Source organism: Drosophila mauritiana, chromosome 3L, assembly GCF_004382145.1.
Source record: "Drosophila mauritiana strain mau12 chromosome 3L, ASM438214v1, whole genome shotgun sequence".
NCBI lineage: Eukaryota > Metazoa > Arthropoda > Insecta > Diptera > Drosophilidae > Drosophila > Drosophila mauritiana.
This window is the reverse complement of record NC_046669.1, coordinates 19,089,509-19,110,311: the sequence shown is the minus strand read 5'-3', so window position 1 is coordinate 19,110,311 and position 20,803 is coordinate 19,089,509. Positions and strand designations below refer to the sequence as shown.

Genomic DNA, 20,803 nt, shown 5'->3' with positions numbered 1-20,803 from the left:
TATTATATGATATATGTATATGTACATATATGCGGTGTTATAACCACATCGCTTACCCACAATATCCTGAAAATTGATTTAAGATTTATTTATTATTTTTTAATAGGTATTTAAAAAATTCGACTATTGTACAAATGCAACTTTCTAGTCAAACCAAATGGCGTGCGTGTGCGTTACTTAATTACTAAACCCTGCGATTTAATTACCACCTTTCCCTGCCAACATGACCACCTATAAAACTCTCCTACGACATGGTTACTCAACGTATTTAGCTTTCCGCCGCCATGAAGCATTGGAAACGACGCTCTTCCGCGGTTTTCGCGATCGTCCTGCAAGTGCTGGTACTCCTGCTACCCGATCCTGCAGTTGCCATGACCATGGAGCAGTTCTTGACCTCGCTAGACATGATCCGCAGTGGTTGTGCGCCGAAGTTTAAGCTCAAGACTGAAGATCTCGATCGGCTTCGCGTGGGTGATTTCAACTTTCCGCCATCGCAGGATCTCATGGTGAGTGCCACTTTCATTTTGCAGGCACCAGTGTTTGAATCCTTTATCCTTTAAGTGCTACACAAAGTGTGTGTCCTTGATGGCGGGCACTGTGAACAAAAAGGGCGAGTTCAACGCGCCCAAGGCCCTGGCCCAACTTCCGCATCTGGTTCCCCCGGAAATGATGGAGATGTCCAGGAAATCCGTTGAAGCTTGCCGGGATACGCGTAACTACACTCCCACTTACCTTCCATAGCTCTACGTATATATAAAGGTACATATATCTTGCAGATAAGCAATTCAAGGAATCGTGCGAGAGGGTCTACCAGACGGCCAAGTGCTTCTCTGAAAACGCCGATGGGCAGTTCATGTGGCCTTAAAAAGGGTTCCCAGAAACCACCCAGTTCATTCGGGTTCATCCTTTAATGCCCAATCTTTCGATGATTGCTTTAATATCGATGTTTAAATTATCAAATAGAATTGGAAAACCTTAGTAAGCTTAACATTAATTATGACAAGAAAGAAAGTTAGCTTTGGCAAGCCGAAGTTTATAAAACCTTGCAGTAATATGATGTTGATTAAATTAAAACCAAAATTTATATATTTAAAAGAACTTATGTATACAGAATAACATCACTTTATGATTAAAAATTACGAAACTGTAATGTGTGTTCTATTATTTATTCATCCGAAACTCAATTTTTCGACTATTCTTCTGATTGAATCAAAACTCAAATAATATATTGTCAAAATAACATTTTGTTTAAAATTTTTTTTTCGATTACGTACATATCCGCAATCGACTGAATTCGATAAACAATCTGCAAGGATAAGCAAATCTCTATTTGAAAACAATCTTTAATCATATATCTGAAAACCTTTTTGTAGTTGAAAATGGCACCCCCAAATTTAAACACGCCGCATTGATTTCAAACATGTTATAGTTTATTGCTGATATTATTAACTAAATACAACGGTTTTATGTTCGCATAACGCAAACTTATACATTTTGTAATCGATAAACATCCAATTGGCTTTGCAACGCATTCAAACTTAGGGAGATCTTTGGATTCAAGTGGTTACAAAATAAATGCAAATCTTATACAAAATGGTTGCCTTGCAAATCTGCGTACAAAGTTCTCTCGTTAGCTGTGTTATATATGTATCGTAATCGATATCTTAAATTTCGGATTCGGTGTAGAGTAGTGTCTTTATATGCATGTAGATCTCTCCAAAAAGGGGCTCACAAAAATATATCCGATTAGAGCGTGTGTGCGGATTAGTTGATGAATTTGATGAGGATGTTCGAGGAAACCTGTGTAAACAACTAAGAGTCTAATGACATTCACACGTATATATAGTAGTTAGTACATTGTATATAAAATCAGTACACATTAATGCTTGTATATTGAACCGTTTGTTGTTAGCTGCTTTGGTTTGGAAATACTTTTAACTGCTACACACACACATCTAAATAGGTTGGTGGTTCCGTACACACCTATAGTCATACACATACACATATAGTTAGGTATATAATTTGATATATCGTAGTTATAATTAGGTGGAGATTCGGGGCAAACCCTCGTCGATTCCACTGGGATTGTGTAATGCCGTTGATTGTGTTGTGATGTCTGAGAGCTGGAGAGTGTATACAAATGTCGTATATAGGGGGTTTCTCCTTTCATAACTAGCCTAGAAGTTGCTTGTGCTTCGAGTTGAGTTTTCGTTAACATTACCATCTGGGATCACATTTGGGTATATCAAACAATAAAGTAGAGAGCTAAAGCTTTTCCATCAGCCCTGTTCCATGCAATTTTAAGATTCCTCTTGCAGGGCTTATAATCTTACACCATAAACTTGGTGGTCTTCAAGGGGAAGACGTGGAATTTGTGGTTTGTGCCTAAGACGTTTGAGCGAAGAAAATGCTTCTGGACAAGATCCATTAAGGTGGCGGTAGGACGACAGTAGAGGATTGCTGAGTAAGAGTTCTGTGTTCAGGGAGGGCTGTTTTTAATTTTGATTATGTTTTCCCATTGCATGGACAACCATTGTCCACTATTGCTGGCTTAGTCCATCAGTCGAACGCCGGCTTGAACGTCATCGGCCATGCTGACTCCCTTCTTTTTCTTGCCCTCGCCGGCGGGCTTCTTCTTGGTCAGGACTAGGGTTTCCGGCTCATCCTGCGACTGCTGTCGCTTGCCATTACCGCTGGCTCCGCCGCCTCCTCCTCCGCCGCTGTTGCTTCTCAGCTTGAAGCGCGTCGTGGCCGCCGCCGCATTGTTGTTGGCGCAATTGCATATGGCATCGAAGATCCGCACCACGAATCCCCGGGCGCGATTCACCACCTTGCCGTTCTTAAAATCTGGTATGGCGAAACCTGAGAGATTAGTGCATGCGAGGCGCAGAGAGTACAAAAATACGGAAATAAAGATCAGTGATACGCAAAATACAAGTTAAGTGCAACAAAATATGGTCATGCAATCGAGCTGGCTGGGTTTGGGAAAATGGGTGAAAATGGCGTGCGAGTGCGTTTATATATTCTAAATTATATGTTTTCCACCGTTTTAATTGCCACCTGTTAACAACCAAGGAGGAGGCCCAAAACGGTCGCCCTGTCATCAGTTAGTTGGTTCCGCCGCCCACTTTTATCAAACAAGTTCAGAGAAACTTTTTAAACTTGAAAAGTTCGTGATAACATTACGCGAAGGTTCTCTTAATTTCCGCACGAAGATTCCACTTTCCTAAATATTTCCAATGTTTGAGATTTAAACCTCATCCACCAACTTTGAGCCTAGGCACTCTTAGGTGTCAAGCGAGTTCATTGCCACGAAAATCCTCGATACAAAGATACTTAGGCAAGACAAAGAAATGGATTTGTGCACAAGAGTCTATTCAGCAGCCAGCACTTGGCGAGGATTGGCGCTGAAGTGCTCAAAAGGGAAAAGCCATACACTATCCAAATAGCCAAGAAGCGAAAAGTACTGAACCACACTGCGTATACTTACTCGGTCGTTTTTCCTTGCCCTGCAAAGGAAGTTACAAGTTAGTTTAGTTACTTCAAAGACGAATATTAGATATGTGTGGCCAACCTGTTGCGATTTGTGGCTCTCAACTGCCCGCCTGTTGGCCTCCGACTCAGCCCGCAGGAGCACATCGTCGAGCGCCTCCCGCAATGCAGCCATGTTCTGGGGATTTAGCTTGAAGGCCTCAATTCGTGCCTCCAGTGACTCCGTTTCGATTCCATCCACGCTGTCCGGAGACGCTGGCTCGGGATCCGCAAATCTGGCATGCATCTTTCCTGGGTTTTTGTGAGAATTCCTCGTTATCCTTTGAAAATGCTGACAGTAACGCTCCGAGCTTTGCCTGTCCTGCGATGGGTATCTACAAGGAGTGTTGAGCAGAGCTCTTTGTGCGTTCACCCAGCAATGCGCTGGAGAAATCAATAGCACGCCACTTGGGGGCCCATACCCGCACATGCGTGCTGACTGCGTGGGCAAGCTTTCGATTCATGGGGTGGGAGGACAGTCAGTTGAGTTCAACAGTTCGTTATTTACAGAACTGTAGCTTAATATTTCTATGAGAAATCCTTAAATAATGTTTCTTTTTTGCCTGCTTAGAGGGACTAAATCCATTTTACACAAAAAGTATGAAAATAATGATTTATTATGGTTTCTCTTTCTGTGGTTACATCTTTGGGGGGAGTAACCCGCATTTGTTGTTTTATTGCATACAAAATGAAAATGTAGACTACGAACTAAGCTGGCTACTCCAAGTGTGAGAGATCGTCCAGCTCGGGCGGTGCGCGCACAATCTCCGTCTCAATGATCAGCGAGGTGGCGTCTAGGGTGCTCTGAAAGATTGAACTGTTATACCATCAACTGCTGGCGCTTCGCTACCGGCAATAACACACACATTCTCGCTGCTCCGCTGTGCAGCCGCTAGTAGGCTGCCGCTGGAGCTTGAATTCGAGTTGGAGGCACTGGCAGCGTTGGAGGCCGCGGAGAGCACCACGCTGTGCGGGGAGCTGCCACGCCGCACCACCTTCGCCTGGCCCTGCTGCGGCGAGTTCTGGGTGACTATCACAAACTTTTGCGCCGGCTGGTTGGCCTGTATGGCTCTTATTTGCGGCAGGGACGAGACTCCGGGACTTCTAAAACAGAAGAATATTCAACCGCTTAGTATGGTCATAAAAAGACATTAAACCAACATGGTCTCCATCATGGAATCATGGAATGCTTGGCTGAAATTTTATTTTGTGCCTAAAAGTGTTATTTACCCCTGTCTCTGTGTGGTGGGCATGGACACTCGTCCGATGGTGGTTGCTGTTTGTGCTGCACTCGTGATGGGTGCCGTGTTGATCGTGTTGGATGACAGGGTTACAATGCTTGAGGCGGGCGCATTTCGAACTTTGACTACTGCCTGGCACAGCGACGGCCCCAGGAAGCCAAAGTCGTTCTTGTAGTCCTCCGCTGTATCTGGGGCTGAGCGCATTTGCCTGAGGATCGGGGGACAGCACTTCTGGAGCATGGCGCGAATGTGACCTGCTGCTGTCTTGTCAGTGTTGCTGATCGAGGTGCCGAGCAGGTGAGGTTCAATGCGCTCCGATATGAATTTAAGGCGGGGTATGATGAAAACCTTTATGACTTCGCCTCCAAGCTCCGAGAGACCCGCAATAGAGCCATAGAGCGAGGACAGGTGGGTCTTGTCGTTCTGCAGGGCCTTGCTGAAGATGCTGAAGGGTGGGAAAATTTATGTTAAAAGGTTATTTAATTTAAGCGGGTATGATTTACCGGGTGACACGGGTTTGCAGATTGTTGGTTAGGGTGTTGAAGTTCTTGCAGATTTGAGCCATCAGTCGGGAGGCAAAGTCTCGCAGGGCCCAGTGATTGTCCAGCTCCGGGCGCATACACAGCTGCTTGGAGACAATGCACGTCATCACCGAGGGTATCAGTTCGTGGAGCTATGCAGAGAGGAAATCATTTTTATGAGAAACGAAGAACAAAGCAATAAGAAACTACTTACGTATTTCTCCAGAAACAGTGAAGGATTATCCAGAAGAGCACGAACCATGCGCATGAGGTAAATAAGCAACGCCAAGTTGTTTTGAACCACATTGACCTTAACTCCCTCCGCAATGAAGGTGCACATGCGGGGAAGCATTTCGTGCAGGCCGGGATCGGATCCCAGCGACTGCAGCGCTTCACCGCGCCGCGGCTCATCAGATCCCACGCACGCCTCGGTGATCTCCTTATAGTACAACTGTTGCTCCACGGACAACTCGTGCGTGGCCAGTTGCTTGACATGAATGGTCTCCACGTTTTTCAGCTTGTGTACCTTGCCGGTGGTTGGTTTGCCAGCCGCATCTTTGTTTAGGCCTTGATCCATCTTAATAACTGGATTGACGGAGTCCAGTAACTGGGAATCCTTCGAGAGCGGAGGTGGGTTTTCGGGCACAGTGGGTTGCACTCCCTCCACAACAAACCAATGGGAGCGCAGTGTGAGATCCAGGGGAATTTTTACAGAGTTGCTGGATGTGATTTCTCCCAGGTCGATTTCCTTGTCCTCGGTGAAGTGCAGCTCCCGCCCTCCGCCAGATGCGAAGCGGAATGGAATGAAGTCCTTGGCTACGAAGCCGTACTGCGGCTCCACATTTCGCACCTTAAGGGCCATGTCGATGTCCCGCACTGAGAGCTTCTGCCGCTTGGCGTGGTTCATGAATTTGGCCGAATCCTGCACAATCCTCTTCAGCTTGATGGACACATCCTCGGCTAGTTCTTTGGCGGCGTCATCCGACAGGGAGCCCACTCCGATGCTCTCCGCGATTACCTTCATGGACTCCGCCGAGATGCTGGAGCCGTACAGCATGCTGCTGGAGGAGCTGCTCGATTTTGACAGTTTTCCACTCATTTTCCAGGTTTTTACAAATAAACAAATAATAATCGCCGAGCTGCTCGGCAAGTGTGTACACACCGCGAAGAGAAAAACTAGCTATTCTGGCTTTTTTTTATCGTTTCATATCGTCGGCTAAAATTAGTTTTATGGTCACCTAAAATTTGGCTATTTTCGAGTTTATGTAAGAAATACATTCCTATAGTAAGCATTTAGTTACAATAGTCAAAAAAGTATCGTTGTTCAAAATATAAGAATTCAGTCAGCCCTAAACAGAAATAAAAATAAAATTGTAATTAAATATAAATCAAGATATGGTTTATTCCGCAAAAATTAAAGATATCAATTTATGTATATAATATATCTATATTTATTTTAATATGAATATTATTTAGTATTAAGATAACAAATATTACTGGTTTTATATTGTTATATAATATTTACCTTAATTATGTTAGCTAGTTTTGAATAGAACTCCTTGCAGCTGACGGTAGATTACGATAGTTGCCAGCGAAATTCCGCCGCACGGTCACATTGTCGCGCAGACATCACGTACACGGCAGCTGGGCACACTGAAACGCAGTCTTTTTCTTTATTTATGTTCGTAAATTTTTGGTTGCCTGGCTTTTTGTTGTTGCGCCACATTAACAATAACAATTGATGCGCCCCGCCACCGCCCACGAGTCGCGAAAAAAGTGAAGTATCGGTACCGCGGATTAATGTGCCACATGCGAGAGGCGTTGCAACGTTGCGTCGTCGTCGGGCGTCGAACAAAGCAGTTTTTGGGAAAGTGAAAACGGCGCCATTTTAGAAGCAGGCAAGCCACGGCCAAAGGCTCAAGAAAAGTGCAAATGCAATGTGTGCAGCCATAGATTGTCCCTTCGGCACAAACAAAACCGACTACTAAGGTCGCGAGTGAAGGTGCTAGCCCAGAAAACAATCAAGCGTAAGTGTGATGTGGGTAATGGTTTTTTTTTGGACGATGTCGCCGCGGTTTGACCTACTTTAAATGCGATTAAAAGTGCCACCATATCGAAAAAAAAACACTTGGCTAACAAAAGCGAACCTTTGCAGCTCCCCCAGCGACTCCAAAATATGAGCTGTGGCCAAAATGAGACGGCAGCAGCAAAGGTTCTGGAAACGCAACGCGCACAAGAATCCGGCAGTGAAAATGAGGCAAGTCTTTCAAATGGCACCCATATGTAAGGCTATATGTAAAATGTGTTCTTGTCCGCAGGAAACCGATTCCATTACGGATCAATCGAGCCAGTCGAAGTCGATCAAGTCAGCCACCCAGTTTAGCGTGCAACGTTCGGACACCGATGGCCTGCGAATGAGAATCTCGGCCATCCGCCCCCCGTCAGGAGTCGTTGCAACCAAGAAACCCCCAAAGTCCAGAAAAATGTCCACCCAGGACACCGAGTCTGGCTGCTCGGAGGCCAGAAATAGAGTAGGCAGCAAGAAAGTGAAGGTCAAGCGCAAGAAGCTGGCAAGTGCCAGTGGGATTAGTAAATCGGACAAAGTGTCCAAGTCTAAGAAGTCACAGATCTCGGCATTTTCCTCGGACTCAGAGGACGATCTGCCCTTGAAGGTGCACCAGCAGAGAGCTCCGCGAGTGCTGCTCAGTGCTATCATCCAGGCGGCACAGTCGGCCAGCAAACCCACCCTGGATATCGGAATCTCGTCCAGCGACAACGAGTTACCTAACCTTGTGCAGGCGGCTATCAAGCGAGTGGAGAGCGATACGGAGGACACAACTGTGGAAGGAAGTTTCCGCAAAGCGGCCAAGGACAAGAACCTACCCCAGTACCAGTCAACTTTGCTGCAGGACTTCATGGAGAAGACTCAGATGCTGGGGCAGACCGTCAATGCGAAGATTGCTGAGGAGAAAGTGGCTAAAGCTAAGGAGGAGACCCTAGTCCAAACAGCTGTTCCTCGAAAGCGCAGAGGTAGACCCAAAAAAGTGGTTCCCACAGTTCCTGCCCCAGGAAACTCTGGCCCTGCTGTAAACGAATCTGCCGATTCGGGTGTGATAAGCACCACTAGCACTACGCAAAGCACTACTCCCTCCCCGAAAATGCAAAATGAGAATGTTGTGCCCACGGGATCGCTGCCAATCGCCTCCAGCAGCAAGCCTAAAATCGACATGGCGTATCTAGACAAGCGAATGTATGCCACCGAGCGGGTTCTCTATCCACCGCCCAGGAGTAAGCGGCGGCAGAACAATAAAAAGGCAGCCTGCAGCTCATCCAACAAAGAGGAACTTCAGCTAGATCCGCTGTGGCGAGAGATCGACGTGAACAAGAAGTTCAGGCTGAGGAGTATGAGTGTGGGTGCGGCTAGTGGAACAGGAGCGAGCACCACTATTTGCAGCAAGGTCCTGGCCGCCAAAAGTGGTTACGTCTCGGATTACGGAAGCGTGCGACATCAGCGGAGCAGCCACAACCACAACTCCGGTTACAAGTCCGATGCCAGCTGCAAGAGTCGATACAGCACCAAGAGTTGTATGAGTCGCAGGAGCAGGGCAAAGAGCTGCGGCTACCGGAGTGATTGCAAGGAATCTGGAAAGTCAGGCCTAAGGATGAGACGGAAGCGCCGTGCTTCCATGCTCTTGAAGAGCTCTGCAGACGATCCTGTCGAGGATCAGGACATCCTTCAGCTAGCTGGATTATCTCTGGGCCAGAGCAGTGAGGAGAGCAACGAATACATCAGCAAGCCGAGCCTTAAAAGCCTTCCCACGACAAGTGCCAGCAAGAAGTATGGCGAAATCAATCGTTATGTGACCACCGGGCAGTATTTCGGTCGAGGCGGCAGTTTGACTGCCACCAACCCGGATAACTTCATTAGTAAAATGATGAACCAGCGTAAAGAAACCCCGGCTCCCAGCAAATCGTCCTGCAAGATTAAATCCCGACGCTCCTCGGCAGCCAGCATGTGCAGCAGCTATGTGTCTGGGGTGTCCAGAATGCGTCGCAGACATCGCCGGAAGAGTTTCAGTCACAACAAGTCATTGAACATTGATTCCAAGCTGCTCACGGAAATCGAGATAATCACAAGCACCTTTAACTCAAGGTGCCGCATCCAAGATGATCGTTTGACCGGAAGCAGTGGCAAAGAGAAGCTATTGGCGGATGCCAACAAGCTGCAGGCCACCCTAGCAGCTCCAAGCCCTGCCCAGCAGTTGACTCTGAATGGAGGAGGATCAGGTTCCACCCTTTCTAAACCATTAAAACGGGGCCTAAAGAAGAGAAAGCTGAGTGAGCCCCTGGTGGACTTCGCTATGCTATCGGCTAGCGCTAGTGGGACTCCCAATGGCAGCGGAAGCAGTAATGGAAATACCAAACGACGACACAAGAAATCTCAAAGCAATGACAGTTCCAGTCCCGATGATCACAAGTTGCCGTTGAAAAAACGCCACTATCTTTTGACTCCAGGAGAGCGTCCGCCGGCGGAAGTAGCATTCGCCAATGGAAAATTGAACGCAGAGGCCTGGGCTGCAGCCGCGGCGGCTGCTAAGAGCACTGCGTCTACCAAATCACAAGCCCAGTTTAATGCTAGAAGCGTAAAATCTGCGCTAACGCCCAAAAAAAGACATCTTCTAGAGCAACCTACGTCTGTGAGCGGAGCTGGCTCGTCGGCAAGTAATTCTCCCCTGAGGATTGTTGTCGATAATAACTCCATAAGTGGTGGAAAGTTGCTGGATATAAGTCCTAGTTCCTTGTGTTCCCTCAAACAGCAGAGGCGAGGAGGAGCAGCTAAACAGAAGGTGTCGGCTGCAAAGGACCTTGTTCAACTTCAATCCCCAGCTAGTAGCTATCCTCCACCCGGTGTGTTTGAGCCCTCTGTGGAGCTGGAAATTCAAATTCCTCTTGGTAAACTGAATGAATCCGTCATAACCAAAGCAGAGGTTGAATCTCCACTGCTCTCAGCGTTGGACATTAAGGAGGATACGAAAAAGGAAGTTGGCCAGCGCGTTGTCGAAACCTTGCTACACAAAACGGGAGGCAATCTTCTTCTGAAACGCAAGCGGAAAAAGATAAATCGAACTGGATTTCCCACTGTTCGCAGGAAGAAGCGTAAGGTTAGCGTGGAGCAGCAAACAACAGCCGTCATTAATGGGCCCGAGCCGGAGTTCGATCCCGATGATGAGCCCCTGCAATCCCTAAGAGAAACCAGGAGTAGCAACAGTGTCAATATGCAGGCGCCAGCTAATCCTACATTGGATTGCGAGCGAGTTCCCCAAGCAGGCGAGGCCAGAGAAACCTTTGTGGCCAGGACCAATCAAAAAGCCCCTCGACTATCGGTGGTGGCTCTGGAACGCCTTCAGCGTCCTCAAACACCAGCTAGAGGAAGGCCGCGAGGTAGAAAACCTAAGAACAGGGAACAAGCTGAAGCTGCACCTTTACCGCCACCCAAATCGGAACCTGAGATAAGGCCAGCCAAAAAACGAGGCAGGCAACCCAAGCAGCCGGTACTGGCAGAGCCACCACCCACACCACCTCCTCAACAGAAAAAAAACAAAATGGAACCAAATATTAGACTACCAGATGGCATCGATCCCAATACGAATTTCAGCTGCAAGATTCGCTTGAAGCGGCGAAAGAACTTAGAAGCTGGAACCCAACCAAAAAAGGAGAAGCCAATACAGCCAGTGACGGTGGACGAAATTCCACCAGAAATTCCCGTCAGTCAAGAGGAAATAGATGCAGAGGCAGAGGCTAAACGGCTAGACAGTATTCCTACCGAGCACGATCCCTTGCCTGCCAGTGAGTCCCAAAACCCCGGCCCACAGGACTATGCCAGTTGCAGTGAATCCAGCGAGGACAAGGCATCAACCACTTCCTTGCGGAAACTATCCAAGGTCAAGAAGACCTATCTTGTAGCAGGACTCTTCTCGAATCACTACAAACAATCCCTGATGCCGCCCCCAGCGAAGGTGAATAAAAAACCAGGCTTGGAGGAGCAAGTGGGTCCTGCGAGCCTTCTACCGCCACCTCCCTATTGCGAAAAGTACCTCCGACGGACTGAAATGGACTTTGAGCTACCCTACGACATATGGTGGGCTTACACTAATTCCAAATTACCCACTCGAAACGTTGTGCCATCCTGGAATTACCGAAAGATCCGCACTAATGTATACGCCGAGTCAGTGCGTCCGAATTTGGCCGGATTCGATCATCCCACCTGTAATTGTAAGGACCAGGGCGAGAAATCTTGTTTGGACAACTGTCTAAACCGTATGGTGTATACGGAGTGCTCGCCCAGCAATTGCCCGGCTGGAGAGAAGTGCCGAAACCAGAAGATCCAGCGACACGCCGTCGCACCCGGAGTGGAGCGCTTTATGACGGCAGATAAAGGATGGGGAGTGCGAACTAAACTAACCATTGCGAAGGGAACCTACATTCTGGAGTACGTGGGAGAGGTAGTCACGGAAAAGGAATTCAAGCAGAGGATGGCCAGCATCTATCTAAATGACACCCATCACTATTGCTTACATCTGGACGGAGGCCTGGTTATCGACGGTCAGCGGATGGGCAGCGATTGTAGGTTTGTCAATCATTCTTGCGAACCCAACTGCGAGATGCAAAAATGGAGTGTTAACGGCCTATCTAGAATGGTTTTATTCGCCAAAAGAGCCATAGAGGAGGGAGAGGAGCTGACATACGATTACAACTTTTCGCTGTTCAATCCCTCAGAGGGTCAACCCTGCAGATGCAACACGCCACAGTGTCGTGGTGTAATCGGTGGCAAGTCGCAGAGAGTTAAACCCCTTCCTGCTGTGGACGCCAAGCCAGCTGGAGAGGGACTTTCGGGACGAAACGGTCGCCAACGGAAGCAGAAGGCCAAAAAGCACGCTCAACGGCAGGCGGGAAAGGATATTTCATCAGCAGTGGCGGTGGCAAAGCTCCAACCATTGTCCGAAAAAGAAAAGAAACTGGTCAGGCAATTCAACACATTTCTAGTCAGGAACTTCGAAAAGGTTGGTTTACTTTTTTAATATACGAAATTTATATTAAAATATATTTATTCATCTTTCATTAGATACGCAGATACAAAGCCAAGCGGGCGTCAGCTGCAGCGGCGACTGCATCCTCGCCAGCACCTGGAGCCACCAATGGGGACATTCCTGGTAGACGTCCCTCCACACCATCTTCTCCTTCCTTGGCAGCGCAGATTTCCGCGCTCTGCTCGCCTCGCAACATAAAAACCCGTGGACTCACGCAGGCAGTACATGATCCCGAACTAGAGAAAATGGCCAAAATGGCCGTCGTTCTAAGGGATATTTGCAGTGCCATGGAAACCCTCAAAATGTCCGATTTGTTGACGACAGTGTCCAGCAAGAAAAAGAAGCCTATAAAGACCACTTTGAGTGGAAAAGTGGGTGCTACAGCTGTAACTTCTAAAGTGGAATTCAGATCGATACAAGCCCAAGTGGAGCAGGGACATTACAAAACGCCGCAGGAATTCGATGACCACATGCAGCAGCTCTTTGTGGAGGCCAAGCAGCAGCACGGCGATGATGAGGGCAAGGCAAAAGCCCTCCAGTCCCTGAAGGATAGCTATGAGCAACAGAAGATTGCCAGCTATGTTCAGCTGGTGGAGATTCTTGGTGATTCGGAATCGTTGCAGAGCTTTAAGCCAAAGGAAGTGCTTTCGCCGGAGGAGGAAGCTGGAAAGATAGCAGTGAAGAAATCACCAGGAGCAAAGGAAAGAGAATCCCCAATTGTGCCATTGAAAGTGACTCCGCCACCCCTGCTTCCCGTTGAGGCCTCTCCTGATGAGGATGTAATCCGTTGTATTTGTGGATTGTACAAAGATGAAGGCTTGATGATTCAGTGCGCCAAATGCATGGTGTGGCAGCATACTGAATGCACCAAAGCTGACATCGATGCGGATAATTATCAGTGCGAGCGTTGCGAGCCAAGGGAAGTGGATCGAGAGATTCCCCTGGAGGAATTCACCGAAGAGGGCCACCGTTACTATCTCTCCCTTATGCGTGGGGATCTCCAGGTACGACAAGGCGATGCCGTCTATGTCCTGCGGGACATTCCCATCAAGGATGAGTCCGGCAAGGTGTTACCGACCAAGAAGCACACCTATGAAACGATCGGAGCCATTGATTACCAAGAGTGCGATATCTTTCGGGTGGAGCACTTGTGGAAAAACGAACTGGGAAAGCGTTTCATATTCGGGCACCATTTCCTGCGCCCCCATGAAACTTTCCACGAACCATCGCGACGATTTTACCCCAATGAGGTGGTAAGAGTTTCACTTTATGAGGTGGTACCAATTGAGTTGGTCATTGGACGCTGCTGGGTGTTGGATCGAACAACTTTCTGTAAAGGACGGCCCATGGAATGCAACGATGAGGATCATTGCTACATCTGCGAGCTGCGTGTGGACAAGACGGCAAGGTTCTTCTCAAAGGCCAAGGCCAACCATCCGGCCTGCACCAAGAGCTATGCCTTCCGAAAATTTCCCGAGAAGATTAAGATCTCCAAGAGCTATGCGGTAAGCTCAAAATTTCGAAAATTAATAACTCGAGTTAACCACTTATCTTCTGTTTATAGCCCCATGATGTGGATCCGTCATTGCTGAAGACAAGGAAGCAAAAGACTGAATTAGAGCTAGGAGCCGGGCAAACAACGATGCACAAGGTGCCTGGCAGGCAGGAACAGCATCAGCCCAAGATGGTTGGGCGAAAGCCTCGTGGGATCAGTGCCCCAGCGGATGCAACTGCTGTCCATGTCGTAACACCCATGGCGCCCAATAAACAGGTGTGTGGACTAACAAGTTTTGAAATCAATCTATTATAATTAACTTTGCTTTCCATCCTCCTAAAGATGCTTAAGAAGAGGCGATCGCGTTTAGAGAACGTTCTGATAACTATGAAGCTTAAGTGTCTGGATGCACAAACGGCTCAGGAGCAACCCATTGACTTGTCATACCTTCTGTCCGGACGCGGCGCCCGTCAGCGGAAGACCCAGCAGTCCAGTAGCAATTCTGCGGTCAACTCGACCTAACCGATGTAACCAGCGAGTAGATTAAGCCGTGTATATACACCTAAAGTTAGAGGCATTGATTAATATTTATGGAACTTTAATTAACAATTAGAATTTAGCCATGTAAGATGTAACGGTGATAGTAGTAATCCTAAAGTGTACATTGTTATGAACAAACTTCGTGAAAGGACTCCGGTCCCGGCTAGGATGGAACAGATTATGAATTATGGTTAATATAAGGATTTATTTAAATACTAGTGTTTACGCCACCACACCAAGCCCCCCATTTAGATGAATTTCTTTTGTTTTTAATTGTTTATATTGCCTCTACATATTGATTTTGTTTTACAAAACTAGCACCCTCTCGTCTTTGCAATTGCAGGCGTTTGACTTTTGCATTGTTATTTTAAATTATTGTATTATGTTATGGCTGCTTAATTATATAACACCCGAGTAGGACAACTTATTGCGCTATTAGTTTTTAGTTATTTTCCAATTGTTATTAACTGCTAACACAAATTTTAAAAGTGAAATAAAAAATATATTTTTATTAATCAAAACCGAATTTTTAAATGAACCGCCTGTTGAACACAAGTGCTGTTGGATTGCCTAACTGCCACGTTATTCAACACTGCTTGCATGGGCGTAGTAAAGTTTCGTATTGGGGTAACTTGGACTTACAGATAATGAAACACCTTTTTTTTATTAAAATATAATGCATTTTCTAATTGTTTTTATGCATTTATTAGGATTAAAATAATTAGACCCCCATTAAATGTGTTTGACTACGCCCATGATTATGAAAACATCTGTTCAGTGAAGTTGAATTGCATTGAATTGAATCGGCCATGCTGTGTAATATATTTAAACGCTCGCTTCAAGCGAATATAAGGAATGTGAATAACTTAAATGTGCTGCGGTTGAGCAGTTCCAGTGGACCTCGAGGAGAGATCCAGGACGCACTGGACATAGAGGCCAATCTCTTCGGGAATTCAGATTTAAGGCATGAGCCGACAAACACGAGGGAAGCTTTACGCAAGAATCGATTTGCCGGTAGAAAACCCAAGGTGCCCATGGCTGCAGTAGCATCTCGCAAGCTCTCAGCTCCAGCTACTCCTGCTCCACGAGTGGCTCCAATTCCCGCACCAATAATCAGGGACAATGAGCTGAATCTGGAGTTTGTGCGTCTCACCCTGCAGGATCCACTAACCAGCACCCTACTGACCACAGTGCGTTCCCGCAAGCGCCGTGATAAGAAGCGGCAGATCATCGTCGAGGGTCGCCGTCTCATCCAGGAAGCCCTGCAATGTGGTCTCAAAATGGAAGTACTTCTCTTCTCCCAGAAAGATCAGTTGGCTCTGGTGAAGGAGGAAGTAGGCGTAGCGCAGCTGGAGACGGGCACCAAGATTTACAAAGTACCGCAGCACGACCTAAAGACGTGGTCATCGCTGGTAACTCCTCCCGGTCTAATGGCTATCTTCGACAGGCCGTCGGACAAAGGCTTGGAGAAGAACCTGGCGGAGCAACAGCGTCTGGGCTCTCAGCCCTTGCCCATTACAGTGGTGTGCGACAACATCAGGGAGCCCAACAACCTGGGCAGCATCATCAGGACCTGTGCCGCTCTGCCCTGCAGTCAGGTGGTGGTCACCCACGGCTGCTGCGATCCCTGGGAATCAAAGGCGCTGAGAGGAGGCTGTGGTGGTCAGTTTAGAGTTCCAATTCGGGATGATGTAACTTGGGAAGAGCTCGCGCTAACCATTCCCCCAGAGGCGGCCGACGACTGTCATGTTTTTATTGCCGAGAGCAACCAAAGGAAGCGGGAGAACAACCAGACCATTGACTATGCAGATATCCAGGGTCTGGGAGCCCATAACTTGCTCATCATTGGCGGAGAAAGTCACGGAGTCAGTGAGGAAGCTTACCGGTAAGGGGTGAAACGAATAAGTTATAAAATGAAATACTAATTATGTATTTATTTTGTTAGTTTCTTAAACTTGGTTGGAGGTAAGGGAAAGTGCATCTACATCCCGCTGGCAGCTGGCATCGATAGCTTGAATGTGGCGTCTGCTCTGACGCTGTTGCTTTTCGAAATGCGACGAAAACTCAACCAGCAGGCATCAGCCAAAGAATAAGTTTTGAATAGCAAACGATATATTTAAATATATTTTCTTGAATTGTGAATTTCTGTGACTGAAAAAGTATAAATCGCAGTTAAATCCCATCTAAAAAGTTGGTAACTTGAGTATTTTTGTATGACTCTTTTGTAAAAACAACTTTTACCTTGTGTCAGGCATAATATAAATTTATTGCTAGGCTGTTTCACAAATAGAGTAATTAATAATTACATTAAATTCAACTATTAGCTTCGATTTCCTTGTAAACCTCGCGCTTATACTCGTCCAGGCCACCCTCGATCGCTCTGACTGTGCGATTGCCACACACCCAGAGTTCCTTGCAGACGACCTTAATGAGGCGTTCGTCGTGAGAAACCAGGATTACGCCGCCCTAAGAAAGACAGTACACATGTATTTAATGCTCCAAATGACTACTATAGTTTACTTTACCTTAAAGGCATTTATAGCCCGGCCTAAAGCATCAATGGTTTCAATGTCCAAGTGATTAGTCGGCTCATCGAGCACCAGGAAATTTGGCTCCGCTATAAAATAAATATATTATATTATACTGTAAACAGAAGATGGAAAACAGGTGGATAACCACTATCTTACCCATGCACATCTTGGCTAAGGCCACTCGTGATTTTTGTCCTCCAGATAAACTGGCAATGCTCTGCAGTGCCAGTGGTCCGGATATGCCGAAGCTGCCCAACTGCCGGCGATACTCTTCGTCCGGGCGACCAGGAAACAGTTCTGCCAAAACTCCCACACACGTCACATTCATATTCAGATGGTCCACATGGTGCTGGGCAAAGTATCCAATACGAAGACCGCGATGCAGTACAATGTTTCCGTGAATCGTGCTCAATTGCCCGACAATAATCTTCAGCAGCGTCGACTTTCCCGCTCCGTTTTCTCCGACAATGCAAATTCGAGAGTCCGATGTGGCTGAGAGATTGACGCCCTTGAAGATGGGCAGTGGATCTTCTGGATTGTAACGGAAAGTAACCTCCGAAATGGCCAGCACGGGAGGATTGAGGGGTTCCACTTCGGGGAATTTGAGCGTGACCACAGTCTCCTTTTCCACTGGCTTCAGTTCCGGCCTGCATAGAAGCAGTGGAAGTTTTATAATTTAAGTCATTAGGTATTTTGATTTTTGGACTCACAGTTTTTCGAGCATTTTAATTTTCGATTGCACAGACGAGGCACGGTTTGCGTTGTAACGGAAGCGATCGATGAAGTCCTGGACATGAGCTCTGTGAGCCATTTGGGCCTCGTACTCGCGTCTTTGGGACTTCAGCTTCTCCGTCTTGGTCTTTTCGAACTGTTCATAGTTTCCCCTGGAAAGATATTAAATAAATTAATATTTAAATTAGTCTACTTTTTGATATAGTTACTTGTATGCCTCGAGTTCCTGGGAATGTAGGTGAATAATGTCTGTCGGCACCGTGTCCAGGAAGTTGCGATCGTGAGAAACCACCAGAATGGTGGTGGCCCATGTCTGCAGATAGTTTTCCAGCCAAATAATGGCTTTGATGTCCAACATGTTCGTCGGCTCATCGAGCAGTAGCAGATCGGGTTTGGAGAAGAGTGCCCTGGCCAAAGCAAGACGCATGCGCCAGCCGCCTGAGAAGGATTTGGTTGGACGCAGTTGCATGTCTGCGTCGAAGCCCAAACCCTTAAGTATCACAGATGCGCGGGCCACAGCCTTGTCCGCCTCGATGTTCTGCAGAGAGGCGTAGGTCTCGCTCAGCTCATTGGACAGCGACGCATCCTGAACTCCATTGTTAAGAGCAGCCAGAATCTCCTTCTCCCGGGTCAGAAGTCTCGTTCGCTCCGTATCGCATTCCAGTACACTCTCCACGGCTGGTGTGTCATCGCCTACCACCTCCTGCTCCACGTGCAGCACCGATATGTGCGAAGGAATCTGTAGCTGTCGCTCGGCAATCATGCGGAGGAGAGTAGTCTTGCCCAGGCCATTGCGTCCAACCAGACCATAGCGGCGTCCGTAAGACAACAGCAGATTCGCATTCTGCAGAAGAACTCTGAAGGGGAAATAACAATAATTTACGGTTGGTCAATTTGTTCAACCCAATTGCCTCACTTTTCGCCAAAAGCCAAGTCAAAGTTTTCGATCTTGATGTCCATGGATCGGTTGAGCCCTTTCTGGTCCAGCTTGGTGTTCTTCTTGTTGGTCACCTGGGAGGCTGTGGCCGTTTGTAGCTTCACCGCAACAGGAATCATTCCATGTTTGTTCACCTCCTGCCGTTTCTCCTGCTTCTGCTGCAGCTTGGCCTCCGCCTTTCCCAGCTTCTTGGAGTCCACTTTCTGTTAAAATAAGAATAGTTTAGTTGATACAATGTTGGTATAATGAAAACCTTATTCTTTGTGGCCCCGTGCATTCAGTTTCTAAAAGTGGTTCGTCAAGGGACACTTACATTGGCGCCGTCTTTGTTGGCCACCCAAATGCTTTGCATATCCTTGTCAAGACGCTCCATGTTCTTGGCCATCTCCTCGATGTTGACCGGCGCGTTGAGAACCTTCCGCTCCACGTTGACCTCGTTGTTCTTCATGATGTTGAGGAACTGCTCGCACAGCGTACGGACGCTCTCCTCCGACCTGTCGCAGTCGACGCTCTGCAGGATGTCGCCCACCGCATCGAAGATGTCATCGCCGCTTTCGAAGTCCTCCTCGCCTGGCAATTCGAATTTGTGTGCGGGGTTAAGAATAAAAGATCACAGGCGAGTGGAAGGCACTTACTTCCGGTGAGCACGCCAACGACATAGGTGAGCAGCTCGTGGTCGATTTTGGGAAACTCGCGCTGCAGAATGCTGGTGTACTCGCTCATCTTGACCTTGATCGCAAATTCGGTTTCTGGACGTGTGGCAGCCGGATATTAATTGACTTTTCCGACTTTTACTCCACCGCAAACGAAAACTAAAGGGGAAAGCAGAGTGACCGTCGCTGGGTCGACGAAGCATATTTCAGAGATGGTCACACTGTTTTACTTCTAATATGTTTCCCAACAATATAATTTTAAATATTAGTTTTATTTCTTCCAGCAGTTTGCCACCAGCGAAATTTCTGATTTAAATTTATTATTAAATTTAAAATTCCTGATTAAACAAGAGATTTCCAAGTTTATTGCTAATTTTCCCATCACTTCATGGTGCAGTGTGAACGTCTTTTGGGGTGACCATAGAAATGCCAGCTGTTTTCATATGTTATCGACGAAGTGACAACTCTGTTATGTTAGCAGCCACTGTAAATCGAATTGCATAAAATTACCATTCTTCTTTCGCAAGATAACTTGTGAAATCATTAAATAAGGCAATATGCTAAGCAAAACGGGGTTCATTGGCGCCATGGTGCGAAGGTCCTTCGGCACCAGTCAAATGTTGCGAGAAACGATCAAAAACCACGAGCCTAACAATCTGGAGCGCCGTATGTTGGTCTGGACCGGCAAATACAAGTCGCAGTCCGAGATTCCCAATTTCGTTAGGTAAGTGCTCACTCTTAAAGTGCCGATTCAACAGGTGTCTAAGATTTGGTGTCCAAACTTGCAGTCAGGATGTCATGGAGCGCTGCCGCAACAAAATGCGCATCCGCCTGGCCAACATAATGATCGCACTCACCGCCGTGGGATGCGCCATTATGGTGTACAGTGGCAAGCAGGCCGCCAAGCAAGGAGAGTCCGTCACCAAGATGAATCTCGAGTGGCACAAGCAGTTCAAGGAGTCTCAGCAGAGCGAAGGATCTGCCCCGGCCGCCAAATAGAAAATCACTCCGAAATTCCTCACTCGCCCAGTAATATTACAATTGGCCAGGCTTTCATTTTCTGTTCCAAAGAAGATTGGCTAAAAATGGCCTTCAAAGATTTTGCGAATAATCAGTTGGTCTAAATTTCGATTTTAGTTGGTCTGAAGATTGAAAATTTTCCTTTTTTTAAATTTAGATTTTTATGTTTGATTTGAATGTGTGCGTTCAACTAAACAAAAATCCATTTTGTATACTCATAATTAACCCAATTGGCCAATAAACTATGGAATGGAAAATGTTTGCAGGGCCAAATCTTTAGTGAATTTTTCCGCTTAGAAAGCACTTTGCCATTAGCATGTGAACAAGCCGTATCCTCCTTGATAGATATTCAGTGATATTTGCAATGTTGTATTATCAAAAATAAAAAATATTTTATGAAAAACATTTTTGGGTGCGCTGGGTGAACCAAATTTATATTAAGATTTGATGATGTTTTTATAAATTATCATATAAAGTAAATAAAACTATAAATTTTGGATATACAAATCGGCTT

General features: G+C 46.7%; 7 protein-coding genes across 9 annotated transcripts; 4 read left to right on the top strand and 3 right to left on the bottom strand.

The window, feature by feature from the left end:
• The first annotated feature begins 284 nt into the window (after window positions 1-284).
• On the top strand, window positions 285-1,150 carry LOC117140396 (general odorant-binding protein lush). The gene is made up of 3 exons (XM_033303263.1): window positions 285-506; window positions 562-712; window positions 777-1,150. The coding sequence occupies exons 1-3, from the start codon at window positions 285-287 to the stop codon at window positions 863-865; spliced, it is 462 nt and encodes a 153-aa protein (XP_033159154.1). The 3' UTR covers window positions 866-1,150.
• Window positions 1,151-1,408: 258 nt separating this feature from the next.
• On the bottom strand, window positions 1,409-3,907 carry LOC117141413. 2 transcript variants are annotated; one of them, XM_033304839.1, is made up of 3 exons: window positions 3,575-3,907; window positions 3,491-3,509; window positions 1,409-2,862 (listed from the first exon to the last, which is right to left on the bottom strand). In XM_033304839.1, exons 1-3 carry the CDS (start codon window positions 3,776-3,778, stop codon window positions 2,552-2,554), a joined length of 534 nt encoding a protein of 177 aa, XP_033160730.1. In that variant the 5' UTR covers window positions 3,779-3,907; the 3' UTR covers window positions 1,409-2,551. The 2 variants fall into 2 exon arrangements, with proteins under 2 accessions (XP_033160730.1, XP_033160731.1); XM_033304840.1 differs by having other exon boundaries at window positions 1,409-2,847.
• Window positions 3,908-4,172: 265 nt separating this feature from the next.
• On the bottom strand, window positions 4,173-6,486 carry LOC117141955 (transcription initiation factor TFIID subunit 6). 2 transcript variants are annotated; one of them, XM_033305713.1, is made up of 5 exons: window positions 5,508-6,486; window positions 5,276-5,445; window positions 4,762-5,217; window positions 4,398-4,635; window positions 4,173-4,335 (listed from the first exon to the last, which is right to left on the bottom strand). In XM_033305713.1, the coding sequence occupies exons 1-5, from the start codon at window positions 6,390-6,392 to the stop codon at window positions 4,249-4,251; spliced, it is 1,836 nt and encodes a 611-aa protein (XP_033161604.1). In that variant the 5' UTR covers window positions 6,393-6,486; the 3' UTR covers window positions 4,173-4,248. The 2 variants fall into 2 exon arrangements, with proteins under 2 accessions (XP_033161604.1, XP_033161605.1); XM_033305714.1 differs by having other exon boundaries at window positions 4,173-4,635.
• Window positions 6,487-6,929: 443 nt separating this feature from the next.
• On the top strand, window positions 6,930-14,909 carry LOC117141954 (histone-lysine N-methyltransferase ash1). Its single transcript, XM_033305712.1, has 6 exons — window positions 6,930-7,320; window positions 7,449-7,550; window positions 7,612-12,354; window positions 12,417-13,886; window positions 13,946-14,152; window positions 14,219-14,909. The coding sequence occupies exons 2-6, from the start codon at window positions 7,470-7,472 to the stop codon at window positions 14,396-14,398; spliced, it is 6,681 nt and encodes a 2,226-aa protein (XP_033161603.1). The 5' UTR covers window positions 6,930-7,320; window positions 7,449-7,469; the 3' UTR covers window positions 14,399-14,909.
• A 276-nt stretch (window positions 14,910-15,185) lies between these two features.
• On the top strand, window positions 15,186-16,593 carry LOC117140226 (rRNA methyltransferase 3, mitochondrial). Its single transcript, XM_033303024.1, has 2 exons — window positions 15,186-16,301; window positions 16,362-16,593. Exons 1-2 carry the CDS (start codon window positions 15,226-15,228, stop codon window positions 16,507-16,509), a joined length of 1,224 nt encoding a protein of 407 aa, XP_033158915.1. The 5' UTR covers window positions 15,186-15,225; the 3' UTR covers window positions 16,510-16,593.
• A 55-nt stretch (window positions 16,594-16,648) lies between these two features.
• LOC117140225 (ATP-binding cassette sub-family F member 3) lies at window positions 16,649-19,446 on the bottom strand. The gene is made up of 8 exons (XM_033303023.1): window positions 19,252-19,446; window positions 18,930-19,186; window positions 18,596-18,819; window positions 17,889-18,536; window positions 17,658-17,831; window positions 17,104-17,594; window positions 16,942-17,033; window positions 16,649-16,882 (listed from the first exon to the last, which is right to left on the bottom strand). The coding sequence occupies exons 1-8, from the start codon at window positions 19,337-19,339 to the stop codon at window positions 16,730-16,732; spliced, it is 2,127 nt and encodes a 708-aa protein (XP_033158914.1). The 5' UTR covers window positions 19,340-19,446; the 3' UTR covers window positions 16,649-16,729.
• Window positions 19,447-19,737: 291 nt separating this feature from the next.
• On the top strand, window positions 19,738-20,694 carry LOC117141415 (UPF0389 protein CG9231). The gene is made up of 2 exons (XM_033304841.1): window positions 19,738-19,993; window positions 20,058-20,694. Exons 1-2 carry the CDS (start codon window positions 19,827-19,829, stop codon window positions 20,266-20,268), a joined length of 378 nt encoding a protein of 125 aa, XP_033160732.1. The 5' UTR covers window positions 19,738-19,826; the 3' UTR covers window positions 20,269-20,694.
• Window positions 20,695-20,803: the final 109 nt, after the last annotated feature.

Coding starts and splice junctions, on each gene's coding strand:
- LOC117140396 (XM_033303263.1), top strand. CDS start 285: ATGAAGCATTGGAAACGACGCTCTTCCGCGGTTTTCGCGATCGTCCTG. Junction 507..561: donor CGCCATCGCAGGATCTCATG/GTGAGTGCCACT, acceptor TTATCCTTTAAG/TGCTACACAAAGTGTGTGTC. Junction 713..776: donor TGAAGCTTGCCGGGATACGC/GTAACTACACTC, acceptor TATATCTTGCAG/ATAAGCAATTCAAGGAATCG.
- LOC117141413 (XM_033304839.1), bottom strand. CDS start 3,778: ATGCATGCCAGATTTGCGGATCCCGAGCCAGCGTCTCCGGACAGCGTG.
- LOC117141955 (XM_033305713.1), bottom strand. CDS start 6,392: ATGAGTGGAAAACTGTCAAAATCGAGCAGCTCCTCCAGCAGCATGCTG. Junction 5,446..5,507: donor CACTGTTTCTGGAGAAATAC/GTAAGTAGTTTC, acceptor CTCTCTGCATAG/CTCCACGAACTGATACCCTC. Junction 4,636..4,761: donor CCCACCACACAGAGACAGGG/GTAAATAACACT, acceptor CTTCTGTTTTAG/AAGTCCCGGAGTCTCGTCCC.
- LOC117141954 (XM_033305712.1), top strand. CDS start 7,470: ATGAGCTGTGGCCAAAATGAGACGGCAGCAGCAAAGGTTCTGGAAACG. Junction 7,551..7,611: donor AATCCGGCAGTGAAAATGAG/GCAAGTCTTTCA, acceptor TCTTGTCCGCAG/GAAACCGATTCCATTACGGA. Junction 13,887..13,945: donor AGATCTCCAAGAGCTATGCG/GTAAGCTCAAAA, acceptor TTCTGTTTATAG/CCCCATGATGTGGATCCGTC.
- LOC117140226 (XM_033303024.1), top strand. CDS start 15,226: ATGCTGTGTAATATATTTAAACGCTCGCTTCAAGCGAATATAAGGAAT. Junction 16,302..16,361: donor GTCAGTGAGGAAGCTTACCG/GTAAGGGGTGAA, acceptor TTATTTTGTTAG/TTTCTTAAACTTGGTTGGAG.
- LOC117140225 (XM_033303023.1), bottom strand. CDS start 19,339: ATGAGCGAGTACACCAGCATTCTGCAGCGCGAGTTTCCCAAAATCGAC. Junction 17,595..17,657: donor ATTAAAATGCTCGAAAAACT/GTGAGTCCAAAA, acceptor GCTTCTATGCAG/GCCGGAACTGAAGCCAGTGG. Junction 16,883..16,941: donor GGGCTATAAATGCCTTTAAG/GTAAAGTAAACT, acceptor TGTCTTTCTTAG/GGCGGCGTAATCCTGGTTTC.
- LOC117141415 (XM_033304841.1), top strand. CDS start 19,827: ATGCTAAGCAAAACGGGGTTCATTGGCGCCATGGTGCGAAGGTCCTTC. Junction 19,994..20,057: donor GAGATTCCCAATTTCGTTAG/GTAAGTGCTCAC, acceptor CCAAACTTGCAG/TCAGGATGTCATGGAGCGCT.